This window comes from Euleptes europaea, chromosome 6 (assembly GCF_029931775.1).
Source record: "Euleptes europaea isolate rEulEur1 chromosome 6, rEulEur1.hap1, whole genome shotgun sequence".
Taxonomy (NCBI): Eukaryota; Metazoa; Chordata; class Lepidosauria; order Squamata; family Sphaerodactylidae; genus Euleptes; species Euleptes europaea.
In genome coordinates, this window is record NC_079317.1 from 82,469,201 (window position 1) to 82,487,790 (window position 18,590).

Genomic DNA, 18,590 nt, shown 5'->3' on the forward strand with positions numbered 1-18,590 from the left:
AAGTCCTTTCAAATCTTCCGTATTATTTTTAATTGAAAGTTCCATCTTGTTCATGCCATCTTTCATTTGTATAACTTGGTCTTTTATTTCCTTGATCTCATTTATAATGTCAGCAAACGTCTGGGTAATAATTAAAGTCATTTGTGTAACTGATTGTTCATGTTGCTTGGAGACCTGTTCAAACTTCTTTACTAGTTCATTTATTAATTCATTTTGCTTAGCCAACATTTCCTGTATCTTCTGAATTTATTTCTATGATTCTTTGTGGCTTTTTCTCCTTTTCCCTGACTAAAAATAAATGTAAGCAGGCAATCCAGTGTTAGAAAGCTACTGAGTTATGAAGAGAGTCTATTGGCTTTGGTGCTGTTGCTAGGCAGAACAGGAAGATACGAGGTTGTGAGCCTTTCGTGACTCTCACTCTAATTAAAGAAGGTAGGATCTATTTTGTTGCTGCACTGAGTGAGGTACATCCGGGTTGACCCTCCTCTGTGATTTCCAAGTCTTAGAAAGGTCACTTCCTGAGTACGTGCCTGGAGGACTCTTCCAAGATAGCCAAATGGGGAAATCGAAAGCTAAGGAATGCTCCTCCTCCCCTTCACACCACGGCCACAGATTGGAAGCTATCGATGCCACTCAAATCTTTCAGGTTGTTTTTATTGGCCTGCTAATTAAATTTTTGCTAATTGAACAGTCTTTTTAGTCGGAAGATCATTTAAAGTCCTGGGTAATGGGGTGCAGAGTCGTAATCATGTTTTAAAAAGTTCCAGTCGTCCTAAATCAGATTTGATAAGCAAAGGGAGTTCATGTAACTTACATGGAGATTGGAAGACGGGGTTCTCTGTTATTTACTTGTTTGATATTTGGTGTAAGGTAGAGGAGATCACAGCTTCTATCCTCGAGGCGTTCGCGGCGATGGACGTCCTCCTCAGCCGGCAGGACTTTGACCAACTCTCCTCCTCAGCGAGAGCTCTCACGGGAGGGGATTGGGAGTCAAACCGCTCTTCTACGGCAGCAGGGGGTTGCCTGCATTCCGATCCACTATTTAGGATCGGAGACGGGGCTTTTTGATAGAGCCCCGATTCAAAACGCCTCTTGGTTCCTCCAAGCAGACTCGGGGGACATGGCGCTGGGTCAGCGTCTCTACCGGAAGTCTCATTGGTTTAAATTTTGACATTATTCAGGGACTTGGCCCTACAGATGTAAACTCCTTCATTAGGAAATGCATCCAGGAGATGGATTATTTCAGTACATGTTTTCATACCCGCAGGGTTTGTTCTTCCTGATTTTTGTAAACCCCCTGCAGATCACTGCCTTCAATTTGCCTGTCCCAAATTATTTTAGAGCTTTCTTACTGATTTGGTTAAATGTGTAGCCCACTCCTGTTATGCGTGATAGATTAATGAGGACCCCTTTTTCAGATGTTTGTATGACTTCTTCAGGGACGATTGGTACGTTGGTGCATATTTTATTGGAATGTCCCTTGTATGCAGCTCTTAGGAATCTAGTTTAAAGTACTATTGGGACATTTCTTTTTTACCTCACTATAAGATAATCTCATTCCTTTTATCTGATAGATCTCCTAATACTACTGTTTGAGAAGAAAAGCTCGAAGATGATATTTACCAGAGGAGGGTACATGACTGCTCAAGATATTTGATCAAAAGAGCTTTAATCAGATGAAAAGAAAGGGAAGGGCTGGAGCACCTTTCCTATAAAGAAATGCTGAAGAGTCTGGGACTTTTCAATTTAGAAAAGAGATGATCAGGAGAGGGGGAGAGATATGGTAGAGGTTTATAAAATTATACATGGGGCAGAGAGAGTGGACAGAGGTAACTTTTCTCCTTCTCCCAAAATACTAATACTCAAGGGCATCCAAATAAATCAGCAGTAGACTCAGGACAGGAAAAACATCTTTACTCAATGAGTGACTAAAATGTGGAATTCGCTGCCAGGGGATGTGGTTCATGGTCACATGCATAGAAGCCTTTAAAAGAGGCTCAGACAGATACCTGGAGGACAGGCCTATCACTGGGTACAAGCCATAGTGACTGAAGGAAACTTCCACACTCAGAGACAGAAAACTTCTGAATGCCAGTACTAAGAGGCAACATCAAGGGAAGGCCTTGGCCTCTATGCCCTGTTGTTGGTCCTCCAGAGAAACTGACTGGTCACTGAATTCAGTTGGAATGGCAAACCAAGGGTTTGTTGGTCTGTGCTTCCTGGCCTGTGTGCAATTTTATGCAAATACAGGAGCATGTAAATAGTTGCTCTTAGCTTTTATCCAGGATATTCAAGGATAACACCACTTCTTAGCAGCTTCGCCAGCTGAATGGATATTTAAAACAACATACAAAACACAGAGTGCACAATTACTAGATTTAAAATACAATTTAAAAGCATGTACAAGCATCAACTACAGAAGGGGAAAAAGTCAACTTTAATACCGTATTTTCCGGCGTACAAGACGACTGGGCGTATAAGACGACCCCCCATTTTTACAGTTAAAATATAGAGTTTGGGATTGTCCCGTGTCCGCGGCCTGGGGCCGGCCCTCGGGACTGCGCCCCAACCCCGCGGCCACCCCCGGTCCTCCTGGGGCGGCTCAACCCCCGGGGAAACAACACCACTTACCGGGGCGGGAGAAAGAGGGGGCGAGGGCGGCTGGACGAGCTGGCAGCGCTCCGGGAGGCGGGGCTGGCGGGAGGAACAGGAGGAGGCCGGGGGCCGACCTCCCGGCATGGAAGAGTGTGTGCCGACCCCAGAGCAGCGGGACATGGCTCTCAGGGGGAGTCGGCGAGGGGAGAAGGGAGCGGGGAAGAAGAGGGGGACGGGGGCGAGAGTAAGGGCCCTCGAGAAGGGTGAGGCTAAAGGCGAGGGGAGGACTGAGCCGACGGCCCATGGAGGGCGGGGCTAAAGGAGGGTTTGGAGGGGAGGGAAGCCCATAAAGACAGAAGCTGAAGCGGAGGCCGGGGAGGAAAGGGGGCATGTTGGGTGTGCTAGGCGGCAGCCAAAACACCCTGTGCCGGGAGAAGAGAGTGGCCACCCCAGCCCCGGCCAGCCAGCCGCATGCCTGCCTTGTGCTGCCGCTGGAGCACAGCCGAGCACTTCCCTCCGTGCACCCCAGCGCACCTGGATCCGACTCCGAGCTGGGCAGTGAGCTCGCCTCCCCTCCCTCCTCTGCCGGACATGGACAGAGCGGAGGCGGCTCCCGAGGCAGATTCTCCAGTCCGGCTCGGAATTCAGCATCCGGCGTATAAGACGACACCCGGCGTATAAGACGACCCCCGACTTTTGAGAAGATTTTCCTGGGTTAAAAAGTAGTCTTATACGCCAGAAAATACAGTAAATATGGTTGGGCAGAGCAAGCAGTGACTGCTCCTAATGAAAAGCTGTTCACGCTTGTGCAACCTCTTGCAGAGCTGGGAAACAATAAACATCAACCCCTGACTTTGGCTTTCCGAAGACAGTGCTAATGTACTGAAAGACACAGATGACCACGGACATAATAGCAATCAAGTAATGAGCAGTCAACTGATAATCTTTGACTGGCATGCCAACTACTCTAAAGTGAATATCACACAACACACTGCTCGCAAGACACCACTCCAACCTATAGTGTGCATGTTCAAGTATTGGTAAAATTCTTATAAACACATTAGGCAATTCAGATTGTTTTGTAGAAAGTATGTTAGCAGTCAAGCTCTTTAAACCATAGTTGTTTATAGGAAACCAAGCAGCCACAACAATACAAAAACTCTAAACCAGCATTATGACTAGCAGAGGAGCAGACTGTTTGTTTTCTTAAGTGCAGAACACAAGCAGCACAAACACATCCCTGACGTCTAACTTGGTACTTTAAACAAAATTTTATTAAAAGCTTTCAGTAAACTAAGCAGGAACTATCAAAATTTTGTTTCTAGTTCTTGCGGACAGAGGTTGGGTAAGAGCAACCAAACTTACTATTTCAAAAAACACACATAGACACTAAGTTTCAAAGCTTCACTTGTTAGAGCTATGTTAAGAATTAAAACCCAAAACACATGCTTAGAGCATTTCACTTACTCATGCTCATGTTAAGCACTACAGTCTCATGCCATTACTGAAGTTGGGCTACAATTTTTAAATATTTACTTCAGCCCTCTACCTGTGAAAATTTCTTCTTCATTTCATCAAAGATGCTTTGTCTGCACCTCCAAAGCATATCCTAAGGTATATAAAAACAAAACAGTAAAAATTGTACTACTTTGAAGTACACAGTAATCCAATTTTATCATTGTACATAAGCCTGGCCCTGATATAAAGTAAACGTTCTTTTAAATGCTGTAATGTATAACTATATGTCTGAAGGCACATAAAATCCTAGTTTCCATACTTGTTGGTTGAGGGTCTTGTCCTTCAGATGACCCTAATACAGAACCTTACTTAAGTCTTAAGCACATGCAATACCATGGAATTCCTACTTCAGATATAGGAAAAGGAGGGATATTTTCTAGAACTGTTATAATATGGAATCAACAGAAGCTACGTTTTGAGATTTCTGAAAGTATTCCGTTTACCTTTGAAATTTCATGGCTGTCCCTTAATATCAAGAACGTTTCCATTTTTAATAGCAAATCTATTTTGTGTTTGTTTTTATCCTATGCTATTTAACTATGCAAATTTGTCTTATTTGATGGTCTATGACTGCAAATAAATTATTAATTGATTGATCAAGAACATTTATCTTCTACTCCATATCATGCAGCTAGCCTCTGAATCACAGCACAAAACCAGGTATTACCCATTACCTTCCTATCCATTTCAAGCTCAGTACAATGGCTGAGGATTACAAATGGCATACAGAACTGGGATGGCAATTTCCAAACCACAACTCTACATGAAAAATCCTTGAATCCTGCTCTCCTCCTGACCCTCACGCTGGGGAAGGGGCTCTGCTGCCACCGCCTCTTTTTTCCATCCACCATTCAGCCTTTTGCCTTACCTCTGCTCCCCATTACCAATGGTGATGAGTGTGTGATTTGCCTCACCAGTCTTTAGGGTTAGCCCAAAAAAACGTAATAGCACACACAAAACATTTTCACAACCGTGACTACCCCTCGTTATTCTTTGCGACCTAACCGAAAAACAAGAGTTTTTATAAAGCTTTTCTACCTAGTAACCTAGCAATGCCTTATAGTCAGTGTTGTCTTCTCTGAGTGGCAGCAACTCTCCAAGGCCTCATGTAAAGGTAAAGGTCCGCTGTGCAAGCACGGGTCATTCCTGACCCATGGGGTGATGTCACATCCAGACGTTTACTAGGCAGACTTTGTTTACGGCAGGTATGGGGAACCTCAGGCCCGGGGGCCGTATGTGGCCCTCGATGACATTTTTTGTGGCCCTCAGGAGCTCTGGGGCCCTGCCGCGGAGGCGGGGCGCAGGGCGGCCTTCCCCAAGGGTGTTCCTGGGGCTACGGCTTATAGCGGCGCTGCGGCGCCCTTTGGACCTCCTCTCGCCGACTGTCAGCTGTTGAGCAGTGAGAGGGAGGGGGAAGAGGCTGGCAGCTCCCGGCGGCAGAGCATGCATGCGGGAGCCGATCGGGCTTCGGGGGGGGGGGCTTCCTTTCTCTCCCTCTCTTTCTCCCTCTTTTTCTGTTTCTTTCTTTGTCTCCCACCTTCCTTTTCTTTCTTTCCCTTCATCCTTTTCTTTCTTTCTCCCTCCCTCCCTTTTCTTCTTTCTCTGTTTTCCTTCCTCCCTTGCCGATTGACTATGGGCTGCGCCCCCTTGGCACCTCGTTTGCTCAGGCCCACCGCTGGCTGCCCTCTTGCCTGGGAGGGGGGAGCAGGGGCACCCTGCAGGCCTTCTCTGTGTGGCCTCCCCTAGGGTTGCCAACCTCCTGGTGGTGGCTGGAGACCTGGCAACCCTAGCCTCTCCCCCCCACCAGGAGATCTACACCTGGTATGGCCCCTGAATTATGTCATAAATGCACAAATGGCCCTTGGCAGGAAAAAGGTTCCCCATCCCTGGTTTATGGGGTGGTTTGCCAGTGCCTTCCCCAGTCATCTTCCCTTTACCCCCAGCAAGCTGGGTACTCATTTGACCAACCTCGGAAAGATGGAAGGCTGAGTCAACCTCGAGCCGGCTACCTGAAACCGACTTCCGTCGGGATCGAACTCAGGTTGTGAGCAGAGCTTTTGACTGCAGTACTGCAGCTTACCACACTGCGCCGTGGGGCTCTTAAGGACTCATGCAGGGTCTTCCATATCACCCAATACCAGTGCATTGAACCTGGGATCTTCTGTACCCAAAGCAGATGCTCCTCCATCAAGTCAAAGCCCTGTCCCTGAACAACTCTTAGTAAAGAGGGTTTTCTGTGAAAATCTGAATCGGGAAATTTTCCAGAAAACTTTGTAATGGTCTAAATAATGTGATCTGATTTAGCATATTTGTTTGACTCACTGTTACTCCCTAGCACATATTGCCCCTCAAGAGGCATACAAAAGATCTCATATTCAGTAAACAGAACTAAAAATGTAACCTATATACATTTACATCCAGTATAAATATATTAAAAGTTTTCCCAATAGCACATTTGAACTGAAATATTTCATTGGGGGAAATTAAAGTAACACCACGCTGTAGTTTAAATGTTATATTCAAACACATTCCATTTTATGTAGAAATCATTTTATTGGAATACTCATAAAAATGTATTTTTATATAGCATGTTCTTCCCTTATTTGTTCACATTTAAGGGAAAAAATGAAAACTACAACTGAACATACTATTTTTAGGATATTCAGAGAAATGTGCTTCTATCAGTCTTATATTGACAGAGTTTAACTATTTCTTGCTGAGGTAACTGTGTTGCCTTCAGCTTCACTGTTCCTCTCCGCAATGCTTATGAGTTTCCTTTCAGATCAAGCAAAATCCTATCCAGAACTACTTCAAAGCAACTAGTTCAAAGTAACCAAAAGCACTAGAATTTTAGGCAAACCCTTCTGCACCACCATCCCAGCTCTTTGGAAAAAAAACTTTATTTCCTTTAAAAAACAGGAAAAAAACAAAGAAAACAACACATAAACTAAAGACAAACATAATAAAAGAGGTGATGGAACTAGACTTCCTATAAATTGTTTCCAGATACCTAAAAATAAGCCATGCGCAATCGCCATCTATATGCCATATGTTCAAATACTGATAGAGTTTTAAGGTCCTCAATCCATTGATTTATCACAGGTGTGCTTCTGTCTTTCCAGTGTTGTAATATGACTCTTTTAGCTGTAGTAAGGGCATGGAGGGTCCATTTTCGTTGACTACTGGTCCACAAAACAGGCAAATAATTTAAAAGACCATAGCCCTCTTCAAAAATCAATGAATATTCTAATACAAAATTGATATGAGTAAAAACTTCTTCCCAGAAAAACTGAATGACTGGACAAGCCCAAAGCATGTTTAAGGGGCGCATTGGTGAGTTACAACGTTGAGAATTAGACACTTTACTCATTCCTTTGCTAAAGAGGCACTGGGGTATCCAATATATCTTGAGAATAATTTTTTGCTGAATAAGTCTCAGCTTAAGATTCATGGAGAGAGCAGGTGTAAGCTTTAAGGCCATATCCCATTGCTTTGGCAAAACAGGGCAATAGACCCTTATTCCATTCATTCTTCTAAGTGGAATGCATTAGGGCAGGGGTCTCAAAACTGTGGCTCCAGAGCCGCATGCGGCTCTTTGGCCCATTGAGTGCGGCTCTCTGAACTTGGTTTGGAGCCCCTGCTCTTGCGCCCGTTGGCGCCGCACCATGGAGAATGGTTCCCCCCCCACACCATGGAGAATGGCCGGGTCCCCCTTTCCCTTGCCCTCAATGGTTGGGAGGCTAAAGCCTCCCCTCCCCTCTAGCTGCGCGATTGCTGGGCGGGTGGCTTGGTGGTTCCTGCCCCCCCGCCTATCAGCTGTTGGGCAGGGCGGGCTTCCTTTGGTAGACCTGGCCTCCGGCTGAGTCCCATTGGGAGGCCATGTCTACTCACTGGCTTTCTTGGCGGTAGACCTGGACTCCGAGGATGGGGAAAAAGTCCCCCTTCAGAGGCCAGGTCTACCAATTGGCTTCTATGGGCCTCCGGAGGCCAGGTCTGCTGCCAAGAAAGCCAATGGGTAGACCTGGCCTCCCAATGGGACTCAGTCAGAAGCCAGGTCTACCAATAGGCTTTTATGGCGGTAGACCAGGCCTCCAACGAGGACTCCGGACGGGGAGGGGGAAATGTCAGGGACTTACAATTTAATTTTTATCAATAAATAAGATCACTATTAAGTATGATATCAAGTTTTATTCAGTGTACCTATAGTTTAATCAAGACGTAAAACTTTAATTACAGTTTATTAAGTTAATAAACAGTGTACCTACCTATATAGTTTAAGAAATTTGGCTCTCAAAAGAAATCTCAATCGTTGTACTGTTGATATTTGGCTTTTTTGACTAATGAGTTTGCCGACCCCTGCATTAGGTAGGGTCTACTTATGCTAGAGTGGATTTCTGCAACTAGAGAACAATGGTGCATAATGACATGACAATATCCATTTGATCCATTTTCACATGCCAAATTAACATTATGGGACAGTCCAGATCTAAAAATTGGGAATAAATCTTTTTTATGGAAGGCTTGTGCTGATAGGGGGATGTTTACATTGGACCAACTGATAGATTATGATGATGGGTTTTTACCATTTTCTGAGCTGAGGTCTAGAAATGACTACCCACCTTCTGCAGAAGGGTAATACCCACAGTTGCAATACCTGGTGGCATCTAAATATGGCTCTGCGGCAATAAGTGTCTCAGAGTCCCCTTTGCTCCTGGAAGCTCTAATTGAATCAAGGCAGAAAACAAAACCTACAGTATTTGTTTATAAATATTTGATGCCGATTAATAAATATGATATGCAAACCGCCACCCCAGCCCAAAAGAAACGAGGCACTGCTCTGCAGTTTTGAAGAAACTGAAACAAACATTAATCACACTTGTAGCTTCAGTTTTGCTTCAGCTTGTTAATGAATGTTATAAGGCAGCAAATACACCGTGGACAAGCCTGGACAAGCCTGGTCCAGACCCAGGAGCCAAGTGCATTGTACACAGTCTGGGACTGTCATTTTTCAGTTCCTCCATGAGCTACTGAGCTTAGCATTGGGGCAATACTTCATAACCTACATTTTGCACAGGGTTACCCACTTTGAAGCCTGTGGGCACCAAGGTGCCTGCCAGCACTTCCTCTGGTGTGTGTGTGTAAAGTGTGCTGTCAAGCTGCAGCCAACTTATGGCAACCCAGTAGGGTTTTCAAGGTAAGAGACTAACAGAGATGGTTTGCCATTGCCTTCCTCTACATAGCGGCCCAGGTATTCCTTGGTGGTCTCCCATTCAAGTACTAACCAGGACCAACCCTGCTTAGCTTCTGAGATCTAGTTTGGGCCATCCAGGCCAGGGCACTTCCTCTGGTACCTGCCAACCTTTTCAAAAAGTAGGCAGGGCCTTTATAAAGCAGGAGTTGTTATTGGCTGCCCTCATCCAAATGAGAGGGTTTCCCAGGGATGCAATAGCAGCAGCCACGGGAAGATCAGGAAAACCAGTGAACATCCAAGGTTGTGGTTCTATTCCCCCTTCAAGTTTTTCTTTCCCCCACCTTTTCTCCCCCCCTCCCTGAGCCCTGACTTTTTTGCATTTCTTTTTATTCTTCTTCTGCAATTCTTTTACAAAGTGATGACGCAGGTACTATGTCTGGCTCCACCTTCTGTGACAGCCATGTTGGGGTGGTGCTCAGTAACCCATCTCAAAATGTTGGGGACAACTACAGATAAACAGAGACTGTATGTAAGGGGAAATGTAGAATCGGAAAAATTTCCTGAGAGAAACTTATCTTCGGCTCTTAGTTTTATCAGTGGCTTCACGCAAGAAAGAAGCACATTTCATATCTGAAGAAAAGAGTAACATTTATCTGAAGATAATTCAAAACATGTGGTTAGTTCTTTTGTATTTCTCTCATTCATGTTTTCTTGGGAGTAGTGATTAGATTTACTTGTATCCTGGGGTATATATTTTTCCTATGCAACTGTGTACAAACAAATGTAGAAAACACATACATTTTCCACTGTACTGTGTAATTTTTCCCTTTTGAATTGTTGTATTTTTTACAGGTTGTTCTGAAGTACTGCCTCTTTCTTTATCAAGTTTTTGTGTGTAACATTTCTGGTAATGTGCTGGTCTTTGACTGTAATCATTCATTCACTCACTCAGAAGTGTCTGCCATGTACAAATGTATTTAGGAATTTTAAGTCTAGTTTTACTCTCCAGTCCCCATTTTTCTTGGGGACTGTGAAAAATACATAATAAATTCCTGAGCCTTTTTTCTGATAATACCTGCTTGTACCATCTCTACTGGAAGATGTTTACTTGCTACATTTCCATTGCTAACAAAGTTCTTCAGCACGTACATTTTGAAGCAAGATTATATGATTTGCACGTGCAAAGCATCATTCTGTTACCCATCAGTCCTAGAGATGGGACAACTTAGAAAAAAACAGGGGTGGGAGACTGAGAACCATTCAGGCTTTTCCCATGGACTTAAGGGAAGGGATTTGGGGGACAGAAAAATATTCCAGTGGAATATTTTCTCTTTGGGAATGAGAGAAAGACAAGGTTTTGCTCACTCAAAATGTGTAGTATGAAGATTTTAATGTAAGCTAATTTACACATTAATGATCACTCCTGTGTATAACCATAATTATTTAGTACATTTTTGTTCTACCCTTCCTCCAAGGAGCTCAGATCGTCATGTATGGTTCTCTTCCCTCCTCTATTTTGTCATTACTACAACCTGTGAGGTAGATTAGTCTGAGACAGAGTGACTGGCCCAAGGTCACCCATGAGCAGGGAGTTGAAGCCTGGGTCTCCCCAGGCTTAGTCCTCAGACATACATAACATGAGAGCCAATATGATGTAGTGGTTAGAATGTCAGAAAAGGATCAGGGAGACTCAGGTTGGAATCCTCTCTGCCAGGAAGCTTGCTGGGGCAGATATCCAATAATGTCAACCTTATTTACTTCACTGGGTTGTTGAGAGGATATTTATTTACTTATTTCATTTACACATCACCTTTCTCCCCAAGGGGAACCCAGAGATGCTTATAGCATTACCTTCTCCTTCATTTTATCCTCACAACAATCCAGTGAGGCAGGTTAAGCTGAGAGTGTATGACTGGCCCAAACAATACAGTTTTACATGCTCAGTTATAAATTATGTATTGTGTGTTGTTAAAGGAGTAAGTGTAATGTTGATATGACATATTTAAGTTTTCCCAAAAAATTCTGCATTTTCCCATGGATCCAAAATTCCCAAACACACAACATGTCTAATCTAACCTACAAATAGAAAAGAAAAGCCAACTTTTAACAGTGAACAACTATAAAGCATGTATCCTATCACTCAATTGAACAAAGTTTGAAACTTACTCCAGGAAGAGTCACTTAAGCTGACAAATTTTTTCTAGCCTGTGGTAGGATATATCTCATCCTTGTACCAGTGCTGGGGGTTGCTCATCTCAAATCCTTCAAGGATCACTCCTATTTCATTGTAGAGCTGAGATGATCCCATACTGCTAACAAGAAGCTATTTTTCAGCTACAATAATTAAATGCTTTACAATCTTGGATTTTTACAAAGGCTTAAAAAATTCCAAATTTTTAGAACAGCCTCAATTTTTTGAAGGCTAGGATCAGATTTAGATACCAGAAAGAACATAAGTGAAGATATACAAGTTTCCCAACCACAATGGGCTTATTAGGGGGTCTTGGGAAAATGCAGAAAGAGGAAAAATATGGGATCAGTGGGACTGGAATATTATATATGCAGTCCATTGTCAACTAGTCCCTCTCCCTCAGAACATTATTACAAACCTTCCAAAATATTTTACAATGGACACCAAAGAACAGGAGAAGATGCCAGAATCCCAATTGCAAACCCACTCTTCAAGCCATTTCTGGAAAGAAACTGATCTGACTGTTTACCAAATTGAACTGTGCCATGCGGTGATAATATTGCTAAGAAAGAGCAACAGGTATTGCTCAGAATATTAATAATCTACACAGTGAAATGCCAAGAGCACAACCTTCAATATGAGCCCACTGATGTTACTCTCCCCGTTCCTAGTCTAACGGGAGCCTTAGCAAGTTCAAAATACTTGGAAGCCAGATATCATCATGCTACCCCAATCCTGGTCAGAATGTGTGTGTTTTTGACAGGATGTTTCATGACAAGAATGCTACCCAGGAGCCATGACCAAAGTACAGACTGCTACTCACATCAACCTTTATTAGTCACTTTGTTTCAAGGTCAGGCTCCAGTTTTCTGCCTGGACAAACACCACCAGCTGATCTTAGTCACTTCCTGTGTCCCCCTCCCCCATGTCTCCCTTGGCATGGGAGGGAGAGGATGCAGTCTCCCTATTCCTGCACCTTGCCAAACCTGACACCTGAGACTTTAACTCCACTTCATCTCCAGTTCTGCTCTTCTTGGCTCTCCAGCCCACTCTTCCTTGCTAATTCCTAAAAGAATTATTTCAATTTTCCGATTTCCCAGTTAAAACAATTTCACTAACAACCTGAGTTGCCAACAGGCCTGGAGAAAGATGTCCTGTCCCTTTACTAGATGCTTAAATGTATGGAAATGGACAGTGAAAGCTTTTGGTGGCATGGAGGTAAAAAACATTCCCCGTGTTTGGTGCAGATCAAACTGATGTTAAAGGGATAGCTATACGGACCAGTGATAAGTTGGCAACCCTAGTAACACCTCTCTCACCAATATTTTGGCTTTTCTCAATCTCTGTCCAACTCAGCTTGGGCAAAACCATCCCAGGCAGCGCAGAGCACTTTCAAGACTGCCCCGCCCGGCTTCTAGGGACTCCCTGGAAGCCCGGCGGGGGGGGGGGGTCTTTAAACTCCTCCGCGCTGCCATCCCAGGCAGCGCAGAGCATTTTAAAGACACCCCCCCACACACACCGGGGTTCCAGGGAGTCCCTGGAAGCAGGGCGGGGGGAGGTCTTGAAAGTGCTCTGTGCTGCCTGGGATGACAGCGCGGAGGAGTTTAAAGACCCCCTTGCCGGGCTTCCAGGGAGTCCCTAGAAGCCGGGCGGGGGGGGGGGGTCTTGAAAGTGCTCTACTCTGCCTGGGATGGCAGCGCAGAGGAGTTTAAAGACCCCCCCGCCAGGCTTCCAGGGAGCCCCTAGAAGCCGGGCGGGGGGGGGGGTCTTGAAAGTGCTCTGCGCTGCCTGGGATGGCAGCACGGAGGAGTTTAAAGATCCCCTCCCGCCGAGCTTCCAGGGAGTCCCTAGAAGCCGGGGGGGGGTCTTGAAAGTGCTCTGCGCTGCCTGGGATGGCAGCGCGGAGGAGTTTAAAGACTCCCCCCCACGCCGGGCTTCCAGGGGCAGTATACCATTTGATTCAGAATATATTTTTTCTTGTTTTCCTCCTCTAAAAACTAGGTGCGTCTTATGGTCAGGTGCGTCTTATGGAGCGAAAAATACGGTATACCCTGCCTGTCTCACCCAAATCAGCTTATGCCATTCTCCTCCATTTTATCCTTAGAACGAACGAACCCTGCAAGGTAGGACAGGTTGAGAGAGTGTGACAGACCCAATGTCATCCAGCATGCTTCTATGGCAGAGTGGGTATTTGAACCTGGGTCTCCCAGTTCCTAGTCCAAACCACTATACCACACACTGGCTCTCAACTTTACACTGTTAAGCGTGGAAGATGAATTTATTTCTTAACATTCTAATAGTCAATTAAATTGAACCTTTTAAAGCAATAACGAAATTATGAGAAATCAGGGAGAAGTTTGGTCAGAGTCTCCAACAGGTAGGTCTGGAACTACTGGTAGCCAGTACATTCTGAAGACCCAGGAAGAGATTACAAAAAGCTTTTTAAAAGCTTTTATTTCATGTGATTTTCTCCGCTCTGCTTAACTGACAGCAGCATTTAATTTCTGATGCTCTTCCTAGTCCATGTTCTGTTTCTAGGACAGAACAAACCTTGGTAACATGCTCAGGGACAGAGGAGTAGCTTAAGATGGTAGAAAAAGTTGGCAAACCCTGGTTAGAGGTTAGCTTTTTGTTCTGGAAATGATAGTTGAGGGTTGCCCCATGTTTATATACCACAACACTTTGTCTTAATGTTAATAGAGTTATGAGAAATAGTGAAGAGTTTAAAATTAGGTTTTGATGGTGGTTATTAGAAAATACAGTCATTAAAATGTAAAATCAGAAAAGTCTGGCTCCAAGAGGCAAAGAAAATTGATTAAGGCCTGCTTTTAGGGGGGGGAAATGGAAGTTATACATCCTTGAAGCACTATTAAGGTAACTATCTAGAAGTTAGTGACCTTTGATGAGGGTTCTTTATAATTCTGTACATTCCACTGAGGTGTTATATGCATACTTAAATATTTCAAAGAACTTCCTAGAATTTAGGTTTCAAGGTAGGGCTGTTGTGAACTTTTCTACAGTATTACAGAACTGATGTATGGAGAACACTTTCTAGACAGAAAATAAGATTAATTATTCTAATAAAAAATGTAAGTCTATTTGGGGGGAAAGCCTTTTATTTGTTGTGTTTTGAGCCATGTATGGCTCTTAAATCAAGAAATATTCTTCTATGAAAGTATTCATAACATCACCAAATATATATGAGGTACAATTTTACATCAGTACAGAGCAATGATTAACTTAGCAAAAAAAAAAGGCTATTATCAATTGTATACACCTGTTCAGAGTTCAGAAGGCTTTCCACACCCTATCTTGCGCACCTTTGTTTTCATTATCAAATACACAATGACATCATTTCCTTTTTCCATTACACACAAAACAGAGTAAGTTTTAAACATTAAGTATGATTTCATATAAAATGCAGAATTTTATAACTCCGTATATTCCACTCTGAGCTTATGTCCAAGAAAATATAATTAAACAGAATATAGAAACTAATATAAAGCAAAGTACTAATACCAATTATACTGTCAACAAATAATTTAAAAATTACATTTTGTACTTTCTACAAAATATGATGAGTTTGGAGGATGCAATAGAATCATCTTCCTCTGCTGTCCCTATATTTTCTTTATATATACAAAAAGGGAGGTACCTGAAATTCTGCCTAACTCAAGAAATAAAAAATTAACTTCTAAATGCATTTTGATAATTCATGTAATTCCGATCACAGCCAGCGGCTTCTAGTAACTAGGATGGTCTGTAGTAGTTATCATTATGGGTAAATATCCTTTCTGACTGGATTTATTTACATTATTTACAGTCCACCTTTCTCACTGGGATTCAAGGCAGATTACACAGTGAATCAATATAATCATCAAGATGGGGCATTCAATAAACAACGCAATAAGATTAGGATTGCAGAAATCTGAAACCAACCTGAAATCTAAAAACAGAAATGAAGCAAAGCAAGAGTATTAACATGACACATTAAATGAGGCAAAATTACATAGCAGGATCCTACTTACAGCAAGTTATACCCAGTAGAAGACACCACAGTTCCTAATCATTTATCCACGCAAGTTTACAAACCATTTTGTACAGTGCAACCCAATTAATTTTATTTTATGAGGCCTTTCCATCTATAGATGCTGCATAGCGTCATACGGAGGCATAAGATGTAACTGGAAAATCACTGTGCATGGACAACGAAGGCCTTCCAATTCCATAGGCAAACTACCCACACGCAGACTACCAGCAAATGACATCTGAATCTCTCATCCCTCACTCCAGTAACACCCATCAGAACATGCAACAATTATTTTCAGAAGTATCTGTAGGGCCGGGGAGACCTACATGTTCCCTATGAAGCTCTGTGTGTGACCCAAAGCACCCAACGTGTTTGTACCAGGGCATTATTTTAAATGTCTTGTGAACAGGTTTAGGAGCAGGATTCCTAAGGCTTAATACATTTCTTCCTCAAAAACACAATTAGCAGGTATTAGAAGTGTACTGCATGACTCACTAGAAATAAACTAAGCTTGCCTCAAAGGTTCCTTCCAACTAGCTAAACTGAAATTTATGCATACTTGTATGAATGCTATTAGCACAAAAAGAACTCACACATACTGCATGTTCCCACATTACAGCTTAAGACACAACAGCACCTTGTAAGAAATGTAGCCTACATCATAAAATGGGAAGCAGCCAACAGAAAGGGAGATGTTTAGAATCCCTGTTAAGATATATCATACAAACATACCGCTCCATTTTCTTCTACAACTGCAAATTTTACAATGAAAACTACTGTCAGCCTCTTCCTGGCCTTCACAGACTTTCACACAATCCTTTCTTCTAGGAATGCCAGTAGCCTCATTTCATAACATTCAAGTTCCTTATGAGTACAAAAAAAGAGTACTCATATTTTGAAGGCTAATGGTTTCCAAACTATCTATCTAAAAACTCTGGGGTGCCTTGGAAACGTACAGGAGCTTCTTCAATGAGAAGATAACAACAACAAGAAAACTTCACCCGAAAGACAATTTTGCCTATCGTTACTTCTCTTCCCCTACAACGAAAGGTTACATATATTTATGATGAACTCTCAGCTGACAGGAGAGACCCAGCAGGCCCAAACATAGCACCACGTGGACCATGTGTATGTTCCTATAAGTATCTCCAGTAAACTTCTGCAACACCCTGGTTGCCATGATGAACACACTGATGTGAAAAATGTTCCTTTAAACATAAAATATTGGGGTGGGGATCACCAACCTAGACAGAGACTATATTGTCTACGTCATTAAACCCAGCTTACTATTACTTCAGTATCCTCTCTTCAGTATTCACTCCATACCTAGCACACAAATCTTTTAATATTGCAAGGCTCCAGTGTTTTTCAAACCCAAATTACAAAATCCAGAGTCATACTGGTGGTTGCAGTATAAATAAGCAAGAGTCTTGTAACACCTTAGCAACTGTTTAGTTTTTGAAGTTTGATGTTAGCCACAAGATTCCTGCTTACGCTTTCATGATAAGCTCCAGTAAACACAGCAGGACTTACTTAAGAACATAAGAAGAGCCCTGCAGGATCAGACCTGTGATCCATTTAGTCCAGCATCCTGTCTCATACAGCGGCCAACCAATTCCTCTGGAGGCCCAACAACAGAGCACAGAGGCCAAGGCCTTCCCCTGAGGTTGCCTCCTGGCACTGGGATTCAAAGGTTTACTGCCTCTGAACACAGAGTCACCTTTTAGTCACCATGGCTAGTAGCCATTGACAGACCTGTCCTTCACGAATCTGTCTAACCCCCTTTTAAAGCTGCCTATACCAACTTCTAGTGACAAAGAGTCACTGGAAAAGACAATCATGCTAGGAAAAGTGGAGGGCAGCAGGAAAAGAGGAAGACCCAACAAGAGATGGACGGACTCCATAAAGGAAGCCACGGCCCTCAATTTGCAAGACCTGAGCAAGGTTGTCAAAGATAGGACATTTGGGAGGACTTCATTCATAGGGTCGCCAGGAGTCGGAAGCAACTCGACGGCACTGAACACACACATACCAACTTCTGAGTGTACCCACACAGAACCGGACAGCGACAACCACGCCAACCTTGAACATGTTTACTCAAAAACGAGTCCCTTTAAGCTCAACAGGCCTTATCCTCCAGGAAATGCTTCCCGGCTGCATTTCTTACGGCCTCCAGTGGACCTTGTACCCAGGGCCGGTGCTACCATTAAGGCGAACCAGGCGGTCGCCTAGGGCGCAGACCTCAGAGGGGTGCAGAACTGGCCGGAGGGGCACCGTTGTCCACACATTAGTTTCTTGGGGGGGGGGGAGGGGAGAATGCAACTGACAATTCATATATATATTAATTTAAAGGGAAGTACCGCAACAGTGCTATGGGACAGAATCAGTTACAACGCCTTATTAACAGTTTTGTAGGGGATGCATCAGGCTTTTATTTTTATTTTTCCCCCATTTGTTTTGGAAAATGGGTTAGCAATTTTTTTTGGGGGGGGGGCACAAGTAGTTAGCCTTGCCTAGGCCGCAAAAACGAGCATTCCTCTCCCCAATGCGCCGCAAAAAAAAAAAGTTTCAAGCCTCGTCGCGGCTACCTGGGGAACGAGCCCCAAAGGGGGGGGGAGGGGGCCTTCCTCCAGAAGGGAACACCCTCCCCCTTTGACGTTTCCTCCTCCCCCCTCGCCCCCCCCACGACGACAGCCCACCAACCGTCAACCGTCTCCCCGGGGCCTCCCCTGCCCAAGCCACAGGCCCAGACACGCGCCACACACACACACACACACACACCCGCGTCCCGTCAACCTCCCCGGCGCCGAGCGACGCCAGGCCCCTCCGCCTCCCACCCCGGGCCCTGGCCTCGCAGCCTCCCGGTCCGAGGCGCTAGGCCCGGCCCGCCGCCTCACCTCTTTGGGGACCGCCTGGTTCTCCTCGCTGGGCACCATCGCCGGCCTAGGCCCCGCGGCGGGCTCGGGCGGGGGTCGTCGTCAGCAAGAGGGGCCTCGCGAGGAGGCGAGGCGGCGCGGCCGACTCATCGTTATCTCCGCCCGTCCGTCCCTCCTCCCCGAACGGCT

At 44.2% G+C, this 18,590-nt stretch overlaps 1 protein-coding gene across 3 annotated transcripts in view; it reads right to left on the reverse strand.

The window, feature by feature from the left end:
• USP47 (ubiquitin specific peptidase 47) overlaps positions 1–18,462 on the reverse strand; it is a 73,856-nt gene extending 55,394 nt beyond the window's left edge. For 2 of the 3 annotated variants that reach the window (XM_056850759.1, XM_056850758.1), the window contains exon 1: positions 4,145–4,204. In XM_056850759.1, coding sequence (XP_056706737.1) covers positions 4,145–4,201 — 57 coding nt within the window. In that variant the 5' untranslated portion in view covers positions 4,202–4,204. Of the gene's footprint in view, positions 1–4,144; positions 4,205–18,422 lie in introns of those variants that run through there. The other variant, XM_056850760.1, reaches the window with a different exon arrangement.
• Positions 18,463–18,590: the final 128 nt, after the last annotated feature.